A 10,608-nucleotide genomic window follows, 5' to 3' on the forward strand; every position below is an offset into this window, starting at 1 on the left:
GCAATATGGGAATTTTGGGATAATATTGGTCGAATTGAAAAAAATTGAAACTTTGTGAGGGTGGATTGCAAAAATTGAAACTTTGATGTTCGAATTGAAAAACGCTATCAACTTTGAGAGGGTAAACTGTAATTTTTCATATATATATATATATATATATATATATATATATAACAACATGATTTTTTCACGTGCAAAGGATACATATTAATTTTATTGACTATTTTATAAGAAATTTTTGTCCCCGACCAACTAGTAAGTGGTTGACAGCTAAATCTCACGTAATCTCTCTCAATCAACCTAATTGCCGTGGATCCTCGTCCTCCGCTGTTGATGCCTTATTGTACTTTACTCTCAAAGTTATAGTGTTCAACGCACTTGGTTCTTGTCTTCTTTTCTCTTCTCATCTCTTCTTCGCCATCCAATCTTGATTTTATTTGTTCTTATTTCTTAGTGTTCTTCCACTCACTAGTGGATACCCTTCCCATATGTAAACTGTCAGAATAAAGAAAAAGAAAATTTCCTTCCACTACCTAAAGAACAAAAGATAAAAGTTGGAAAAAAAGAAAAATGTTCACGAGGGACATAAATTTTCTCTAAACTAGCTTGAAGAAAATTTTCTCCGACCTACTTTAATAAGTGCTAAGTGTCATCTCTCACATGTTATTTTTTTTTAATATTTTTAACACTTATTTATTGACATTCTACTAGCGTAGAAACTAAACATTAATTTTTTAGAAATCTAAAGATATATATTTTTTTTTGTAAAGAAATCTAAAGATATTGAATGATACTTATTACTTATTAGAATATGTTGATTTTTTTTTCCAAACTAATTTAGAGAAAATTTGTTTCCATCCGGAAATCGTATTCCGGTTGATGATTTATGTGGGCGAATATTAAAAGTCATTTAAAGGACAGTGATGGATATGGCCATGATTTTGAGTACGACCTCTATAAATTTTGGAAAATGTTAGGTGCTTTTTTGGTGTTCTCTTAGTGTCCTCCAAGTCCTACGTGAGTATTATTTTATAAATACTAAGTGAGAGATATAAGAGCAACTTACTTTTTTGTTTTTTTAAAATAATATCCACCTAGAACTATAAAACACAAGAAGAGCACCTAGCATTGTCTATAAATTTTTATGGAACACGATTGTTGTGAATTTTTCACTCCTGATGATGTCAGTAATTCACTTGTATGTTCCAACATATAGTACAATAAGGGAAACAATAGTTTTATTAAAACTGTGGTTATTATTATTATTATTATTATTATTATTGTTGTTGTTGTTGGTGCAAGGAATACTAAATAAAGCATGGTCTTCAACCGATTGAGCTACCTCTTGGGACATGCTTTTCTTACTTGTAATAATGTTAACACGTGTTTTTGTGAAAAAGAGTTTTAAAGTCAATTGTTTTTTTTTCAATATATATATATTTTATGTTTTTTACCAACAGTATTTTTTTTTTTTTTTTCCCTTTTTATAATAACTAGTTAGAGTCAACGTGATTCCTAGTATAATGTATTTTTGTGATATTTAATTTTGAAAATACAATATCATATATACAAGGTATTATAAATATATTTAATATGTATTTATTGTATAAGCATATATTTAATTTTTTAAGAGAAGTAAACCAAGACCATATTAGAATATTGAGTAGTAAAAAATTTTGTCAACATTCTACACTATGTAAATAGAGTAGTTCAATGATCATGATCTAAACTAAAAGACAAATGTTAGGGGTACTAACACATGAATACAAACATGACGTGGAGCTTATTTATTGGTATTCGTAGCATTTTTCTTTATTAATTGTTTTGATCATCTCCAATGAATAAGTTCCACATCATGTTAATATCTATATGTTAGTAAAAGAGTTAGTACCCCAAACATTTCTCAAACTAAAATTTATCTTTTCTTTCTTTTTCTTCCATTTCTCATGTACCCAAAACATAACAAAAGTTTGTTTCGCAAAAATCTGCTTTATCCCTGTGATATTTGGTATCAAGAAGTGAATACATCTTTATAATTTCAACTGACACACTTTTGATATTCGAGCTATTTTTTACACTTAATTTTAAACTTCATTGTTTTCTGATGACTTTTCGTCCTCGCGTGGTCAGCTGCATTGGACTAATATGCGGACACGCTCTAGAATCCTTCCTATAAAATTCATATCCCTTCTCTATTGCAACGCAGACATTCTATTCATACTCCTTCACTAAGATTTTCTGATCATGAACTCCTATACATTGAAAGCTCAACTTTTCTTCTAGTTCGAGCTTATCCACACTTATCAAAATGCAACATGATTCATCAACCCAACATTCTTTTTGAGGTAATTACCTTTTTTTCTTATCAACTACAACGCATTATCGTTTTGCTCCCATTAACTAACAATCCTACTACCCAACCTCATCAAACTATCATTTTGTGCCCAAAACCTTCATTCCGCCAGTCAATGGCGTTAACTCAGACAGTCAACCCGTCACTTTGTCTCCATGAACTATAACGCATTGTCACTTTGACAATCTGAGTTAACGTATTTGACTGACGGAAGAGGGGTTTTTGGCACAAAATGGTAGTTTAATGGGGTTGGGCACTAGAGTTGTCAGTTCATGGGGGCAAAATGACAATGCATAGTAATTGATGGGGAAAAAAAAATAATTACCCCTTCTTTTTTTCTTAGAAGATAACCAATGAAGCAAAATTTTCTTTGATCATGTCATGGAGAAACAAGATAATCTTTGATCATCTTTCTTAGGCTAAATAACTCTTTTTTTTCTTAGTGACCTTACATGACAGAAGAGAGTGAGCATCCGATATGTATGTCTTGGAAGCCTCGGAAAAAAAGTCATATACATATCATGTCTTGAAATGCTTATCAAATTTTTATGTTTGGAGCACAACAACACTATCTAGCCCTCTTGTTCTTTTTTCTAGACCTTGCAAGACAGAAGAGAGAACCTCAAACATGGGTATCTTGAAACTTTCAGCTTGAAATTTTTTTTAAAAATAATATAAAATAAAGGGAGTGGATAGTGGGAGACAAAGAAATAAATAAAATAATATAAAACAAAGTGAGTGGTGGGGGAGGAGAAAATAAGAAAAGAGACAGAGAGGAAGGGGCGGAGAAGGTGGGAGAAAGAAGAAAAAGGTAATGGAGAAAGACAAAAATGTACCAACAACCTTTGAATTATTTTCAGGAAGGTTAAAATAGTCATTTTACTCTCAAACAAAAATTCCCTATTCCTGTAGAATCCGCACTCGTTTATAGCTTTAAGTTTAAGATAAAAAAAAAGAAAAAAAAGTGCTGTTGGAAATTTTTACACAATATGCCAATTTTTTTTTTTTTTGACACAGTTAAACTTCATAATACAATTTCAAATAGGCTCTACTTCAATTTTTTATTTGCTCAAGTATCGTTTGACGACTTTGTTGCCCAAATGATGAGAGAGAGAGAGCCGCGTATGTTGATTTGGGCCCATCACTCCTGGTTGGTTGTTTCCCTTACATGTTGTATGAATTGGTGTAACAGGCAAAACATAATTCCGTAGCAGCCTTCCTTCATTTCCTTTGGACTTGCAAAGAAGCAAAAATGGATGAGGTTAAGAGACTACATCCCTCTCCCTTTCTCCAAGTATTTTTTGAACGAATGGCATCAGGGGAGTTCCTTCACATCTTTCGGGGACGAAAAGTCTGCGAGGGACTTTTACACAAGTTGAAGATATCGTTGTTGTCCATGAGTGCACTCTGTGAAGACGCGGAGGAAATACAATTTACAAATCCTGCTGTGAAAGATTGGCTCGATGAGTTGAAAGATGCTGTCTATGATGCAGAGGACACCTTGGATGAGATAGATTCTGAACTCTTGCAACGTAAGTTGGATGCTGAATTTCAAACAACTGCAAGTAAGGTACGAAACTCCATTTCTACTTTTCTTAGTCCTTCTGTTAAGAAGGTAGAGCCAAAGATAAAAGAAGTACTAGACAAACTAGAATATTTAGCAAAACAAAAGGATGCTCTAGGTTTGAAAGAAGGTGTTGGAAGAGAATCATCAAAAAGATTGCCCACGACTTCTTTGGTTGAAGAATCTGGTATTTTTGGTAGGGATGATGATAAGGAAAAAATAATAAACTTATTGCACTTAGATGATGGATGTGTCATTGAAAATCTGTATGTGATTCCCATAGTCGGCATGGGGGGAATTGGCAAGACCACCCTTGCTCAGCTAGTATACAAGGATAAGAGGGTGAATGAGCATTTTAACCTTCAAGCATGGGTTTGTGTATCAGATGAGTTTGACATGTTAAAGGTAACGAAAACAATTCTAGAGGAAGTGGGCTCGTCTACTAATGATGATAGTAAGAATCTAAATCAGCTTCAACTTACATTACAGGAGAAATTGATGGGGAAGAAATTCCTAATTGTTTTAGATGATGTATGGAACGAGAATTATGCTGATTGGAAGGTCTTAAGTGGTCCATTTGAATCTGGGGCACAAGGAAGTACGGTCATTGTAACAACACGCAATGACAGTGTTGCATCAATGATGCGCACTGTTCCAACTCATTATCTCAACATGTTATCAGAAGAAGATAGTTGGTCACTATTTGCAAAACATTCATTCCCCGATGGCAAATTTGATGCACGTTCAGAGCTAGAAGTAATAGGTAGACAAATTGTGAAAAAGTGTGAAGGTTTACCTTTAGCGGTCAAAGCAATTGGGAGTATCTTACAATCTAAATTAGATGTTGATGAGTGGGAGAGGATATTGAAGAGTGAATTATGGGATTCGCCAATAGACTACACAAACATTCTTCCTAGTTTAAGATTAAGCTACAAATACCTTCCCTCACATTTAAAGCTATGCTTTGCTTATTGTTCAATATTCCCAAAGGGTTATGCATTTGAAAAAGATCACTTAATATTATTATGGATGGCCGAAGGTTTATTGCAAGAACCTAGAAACAGAACAATGAAAGAAGTTGGTGAAGATTATTTTTGTAATCTTGTATCAAGATCATTATTCCAACAATCATGCGGTAATAAATTAGGTTTTGTAATGCATGATCTTGTCAATAATTTGGCAAACTTTGTATCTGGGCAATTTAGCTTTAGGCAGGAGAGTAACAAGACACGTCACTTGTCGTACTTTAAAACAAGATTTGATAACTTCGAGAAGTTTGAGGCTCTTTACAAGGTTAAGCGGCTGCGCACCTTCCTGCCATTAGAATTTTCCATAAGAGACAACAATTTAACTAAAAAAGTACCTCATGATTTATTGCCAAAGCAAAGATACTTACGGGTTCTCTCTTTGTCTCACTATGAGAATGTGACTAACTTGCCTGACTCAATTGATAAAATCATACAGTTACGTTATTTGGACCTTTCTTTCACTGCAATTAGAAGCTTGCCTAATTCCCTGTGTAAGTTGATCAATTTGCAAACACTCAAGTTATCATGTTGTTACAAACTTGTTGGATTGCCAAGGGATATGCGAAAACTCATTAATCTACGACATCTTGATATCACCGGGACTAGATTAATAATGGAGATGCCGATACAATTGGGTAGCCTAAAATATCTCCAAACATTGACTACATTTATAATCAGCAAAACTAGTGGGTCCTGCATAGGAGAGTTGGGAAAACTTACAAATCTTCGAGGAAAGCTTACTATTTTGAATCTTCAAAATGTTGTCTTTTCTGAAGATGCATTGGATGCATGCTTGAAGGAGAAGAAACACATTAAGGATTTGGTGTTGGAATGGAAAGCTGATACTGATACTGATGTTTTAGAAAGTCAAAGAACTATACTTGACAGTCTCCAGCCTCATTCAAATCTAGAAAGTCTTACAATCAAATATTATAGCGGCAAAAGCTTTTCAGATTGGGTAGGGCATCATTCATTCTCTAATATAGCATCTCTTTATCTATACGATTGTAAATATTGCTGCAGCTTGCCACCACTTGGGCAGCTACCCTCTCTGCATGACCTTTCTTTCATTCAATTTGATGAAGTTGTTAAAGTGGATCGTGAGTTTTATGGCGACGGTTCTTTTTCAATTAAGCCATTTGGAGCCTTAAAAGTTCTAAGATTTGAGCAAATGTCGAAGTGGGAGGAATGGTTAAGTGAAAGTGGAGATTTTCCTCTTCTTCAAGAGCTTTATATATATGATTGCCCTAAGCTAACAAGAGAGTTGCCCATCCATCTTCCTTCTCTAATCAAACTTGAGATCATGGAATGTCCGCTACTAGTGTCTTCACTCCCAAGGGCTCCTTCTATATGTCAATTGAATCTAACAGGCTGTAATAAGGACCTGTTGAAGGATTTGCCAACCAAAATACAGATTCTCAAAGTTGGAGGATTTGATGCACTAGATTCCCGAGCCATTGGAATGAAGGAGTCCAGCTATTCTCTCCAAGAGTTAGAAATCTCTAACTGTTCCTCATTTTCAATGGGTGATTTACCATCTACTTTAAAATCCATTTCCATCACAGACTGTCAGAGGTTAGAACTTCCGATGCACCAAATCTTTTCATCCCTTAAAAAGTTGCACTTGGAAAATATTAATGATTCTTTCAGGTCCTTGCCATTGGACTTATTCCCAAACCTTTCTCATATCTTTATCTTTAGGTGTGTGCATTTGGAAACTCTTACAATTTCAGACCAACTTGGTCTTGATTTAATGATCTTGCACATGCGAATCATAAATTGCCCTAATTTTGTATCTTTTCCAAAAGGAGTATTTCGTGCCTCCAAACTTACCTTGCTTTTACTCTGGAGTTGTGGTCGTTTAAGGTCACTACCTGATAAAATGCACGTACTCCCATCTCTTGAGGAATTGCAAATAGTCGATTGTGAAGAACTTGAGTCTTTTCCTGATGGGGGTTTGCCTTGTAATCTGAAATCGGTTTCCATCATCGATTGTGACAATCTCGTTGCTGGACGAATGGGATGGGGTTTGCAAAAGCTCCCATTTCTTAAAAATTTGTCTATTTGTGGTGAAAGGGGAGATGTGGAGTCCTTTCCGGAGGTGGGATTGCTGCCCACCAATCTGACTGCTCTTCAAATAAAGAATTTTCCAAATTTGAAATCTTTGGATAAGGGGCTTCAACAGCTCACCTCTCTTGAAGAATTGCTGATCGATAACTGCCCTATGCTTAAGTACATGCCAGAAGAGGGCTTGCCTGCCTCTGTTTCTGTTTTACGGATCGACTATTGTCCTTTGATAAAGAGACAATGTCAGAGGAAAAAAGGAAAAGAATGGCGCAAAATTGCTCACGTCCACCTAAAAATGATGGATGATGAATTGATTGAATGAGCAAAAAGTTTAGCAAGAATCTCCACTTAGGTACATCTCTTTTTTTTTTTTTTTTTTTTCTAACATTTCCTCTCTTTTATAGGTTTCTCTTTGTTCTATCACTGTCTAATTGTTTTCCCTTTTGTTTGATTAATTGTGTAGAAAATGTTTGATCAACAGAATTTAGAAGATCTAAAAGCTCGATTATGACTACACAAAGCAGATGCGGGGGTATAGAATCTGTGGCGCCGCTCCTCACATCATCTAATGCACATGTATGTGGATTTTCTGTTTCAATCTACTGTGAATGCATTGTTATTTATGTATTGGTTCAAACATTTAGTTATTTTCTGATGAATAGGTACTCAAAGACTAGTGATGACCTGTTGAACTTGTTGTGTAGTGCCAAATCAAGATTCCGGGAAATTTTTCCGAGTTTTTATTTTCTTCGGCAGTGTGGGATCTGAATTACTATTAAAATGTGTTTTCTTCTCATAACTGGTATGCGGGAAAAGGTGTTTTCTTCTCATATCTGTATGAAACTTGTTAAAGTGGCTAATGGTTTGTGTTAATAAATTGCAGGTTGCCTACTATCTAGCCCGTTCTGAAGTTAGTGTGGTTATGATGCTTTCAATTATCAAATTTTTGAGATGAGAAACTATAGATGGGGTATTAACGGGTCACATTATCTGCTGACTAAACAATGCAGGTGAGTTTCCAAAGGTTATTCCTTTCTTTCTCCTTAAAGAGTTTTTTCTGCTTTTTTATTCTCTCTTTATTGTTCTATTTTTAGTCTAATAAAATATTTACCTTTCTACAAAAAAAAAAAAAAAATCATTTAGACTATTTTCTCTCTCTCTCTCTCTCTCTCTCTCTCTCTCCCCCTCTCCCTCTCCCAAGAAAAATAATTGTGATATTCTTAGAAAATAGTTAGAAATAGGGAAAAGTGGCAGGGAAATTTTCTCTGCATATTAAAAAAAAAAAAAAGTTATATGTACATTCTTGCTTTTGAAGGCCCTGTAACGATCTTTCTCATAATTAGTATTCTTCACCTATATATAATATATGTTGCCTGTCATTGAACAAGGGGGTATTGGGATGTTCAACCGTGTCAGTTATATTCCATTTTTATCTTCGATTCTTTCAAAACGAGTTGAAAAGGGAATTCTTCATGCTATTACTCAGTTAAATAGATTTGTTTTGTTGATTTTAGAGGTTTCTTAGATATTATGCCTTCTCATTTCTTGAGTGGAGTCACGAGTAATGGGTTGGATAATCTCAGTTGATCATAGGCTTGTATATACCAATTATTTTGATTGTTTTTAATTGAAAGAGAATGTACAAAACAAAGGAATTTTCTTTATCTTAAAATTGAAGGAAAGGTTGTGCTCTGTTTTCCTCTGCTGTTGTTGCACTTCATTGTCACTGTCGTCTGTCATGCATTTCTGTTGGCAGTTTTCTTTCAATATTCTAAATAGGATGATATATCTGAATATTATAAAGAAAACTAGCTACATACTTTTGGTGTAACCCTCCATTTGTTTTTGTTAATGAATGCTCGTTTCTATGCAATGTGAGCATACCAGGAGCCAGGAGAATGATTTGATATTGGGCGGCAAGGGAGGAAGGGTCTTAACCTCAGATGTCTTATTACAGTGAAGATTGAAGTTGTACCAACCAGATAGTGGCAAGCTTCAACAGCTTCCACAATATACGCCTTGTTAGTTCTTGTTGGCTAATTCGGTGATCACTCCAAAGCACCATCAAGACTCATCCACTTTGCAAGGCTGTCAAGTTGATTTCTTCTCCAATCCTAGTGGCCGTCCGGACATGGAGCTAAGCTGTCTGAACGTGGAAACCCGAAAGTTCCCCAAGCACTGGCTGTCCAGATGACAAGCTCCCATGTCCAGACGGGATTTCCAGTGAGCCCATTTTCTGTCCTCCGCAAGGCCCCGTCCGTACAGGCACTTACCCTGTTCGGACATCCCGTATGTATTATGCCAAGAATGTGTTTTTTAGTGGGTCCAGATCTAGGGTTTTGTATATGATATAAATACATTCTTATAAAACTGAAGAGGTACGAAATTTCACCCCAGGTATCATGAGAAGCTGTGCTTAGAAAGAATTTTTGTGTGAGCCTAATCATTCCTCTTAGAGGATTATTTGTTAGTTTCATTGTGCTTGATTGAATAGTCTATCGGAAGGGTCTGGTTAAGAAGAATTACGTTGAAGGAGATTGTGAACGAGAAGACAAGTTGGAGGCTTGTCGATCTTACAGAGTTAAGGTCTTGCATCGAGTTGTAAGTGTTCTTAGTGTTTATAATCTCTGAACATCTTTCTGATAGTGATTTATTGGGTTTGGCTACCCCGGAGAGGTTTTACTTTTAGAGTGTTTTCTAAAAGGTTTCCTCTTCGTTACCAAAATCTTTGTGTTTGATTTTATGTATTTTGGTGATTGTTTGCTCATAGTTAAATATCTGTTAATTCCACATATTTTGTGATATTTACCCTGTTCGCATTCTTCACGCCTACTTGTGATAATGAAGAGGAGAAGAAACAGAGTTTCACCAACAACCAAAATTGAAGATAAACATGCCTCTATTATGTAGCAGATTGCTTTCTTAGGAGATTAAGATTGGTCATGTACATCAAATTGTTTTTGTTTGTTGCGATAAACTCAGGGTTGTTAACAATTGTAATTATCTTTGGAAGAGGATAAATGATTTAAAGCATGGAAATGTTGCTAGCTCAGAGGATCAGATGTTCAAACGTATTGATTGGAAGATTAGAACTCGCATCATGGGAGTTGGGAAATTTGCTGATTCTAGTCTAAACAGATCCCCCAGCTGTATAGATGGGGATTTCAAGATTGTATCTTGTGTAAGTAAATGTTTTGGCTGCTGCATTTTTGTGCAGCTTGATTTCTGTAAAGTTGAGGATTTTTCTGTAGTTGTTCTCTTGAACTTTTGCTGTTCGAGTTGATTTGTAAGCTTGGTTTGCAGCAGTGGGTTTGTCTCTGTTGCTTATCTGCTTTTTGCACTAGGGGTGTAAGTTATTTCTGTTTCCTTTCTGAATGGTCAAAATAGGACCGACTTCTTTGGTATCAAAGCAAAAGATAGCCCTCACTCTGATTTTGCTCTGCTTTTTTTACCTTCCTCTTCCTTCATTTTCTTTCAGATCTTCCCTTTCAAAGAAAGATAATAATACAAATTTTCAGATCTGGGGTGGCCAGATCTGCCTGGGGTGGCTGCGCAGGCCACCCCAGATGGGTTGGAGGGTGGCAGCCCCCAGCCCC

At 35.6% G+C, this 10,608-nt stretch overlaps 1 protein-coding gene across 3 annotated transcripts in view; it reads left to right on the top strand.

Annotated features, from left to right (window-relative positions):
• The window catches only part of LOC132173413 (putative disease resistance RPP13-like protein 1), a 12,815-nt gene extending 3,036 nt beyond the window's left edge, over positions 1 to 9,779 (top strand). The window contains exons 2-6 of one of the 3 annotated variants that reach the window (XM_059584910.1): positions 3,546 to 7,364; positions 7,476 to 7,588; positions 7,675 to 7,814; positions 7,896 to 8,022; positions 8,900 to 9,779. In XM_059584910.1, the coding sequence (XP_059440893.1) occupies positions 3,606 to 7,334 (3,729 nt within the window). In that variant the 5' untranslated portion in view covers positions 3,546 to 3,605 and the 3' untranslated portion in view covers positions 7,335 to 7,364; positions 7,476 to 7,588; positions 7,675 to 7,814; positions 7,896 to 8,022; positions 8,900 to 9,779. The remainder of the gene's footprint in view (positions 1 to 3,545; positions 7,365 to 7,475; positions 7,589 to 7,674; positions 7,815 to 7,895; positions 8,023 to 8,899) is intronic. The other 2 variants (XM_059584911.1, XM_059584912.1) reach the window with 2 other exon arrangements.
• Positions 9,780 to 10,608: the final 829 nt, after the last annotated feature.

The sequence above is a fragment of the Corylus avellana genome, chromosome ca3 (assembly GCF_901000735.1).
Source record: "Corylus avellana chromosome ca3, CavTom2PMs-1.0".
NCBI lineage: Eukaryota > Viridiplantae > Streptophyta > Magnoliopsida > Fagales > Betulaceae > Corylus > Corylus avellana.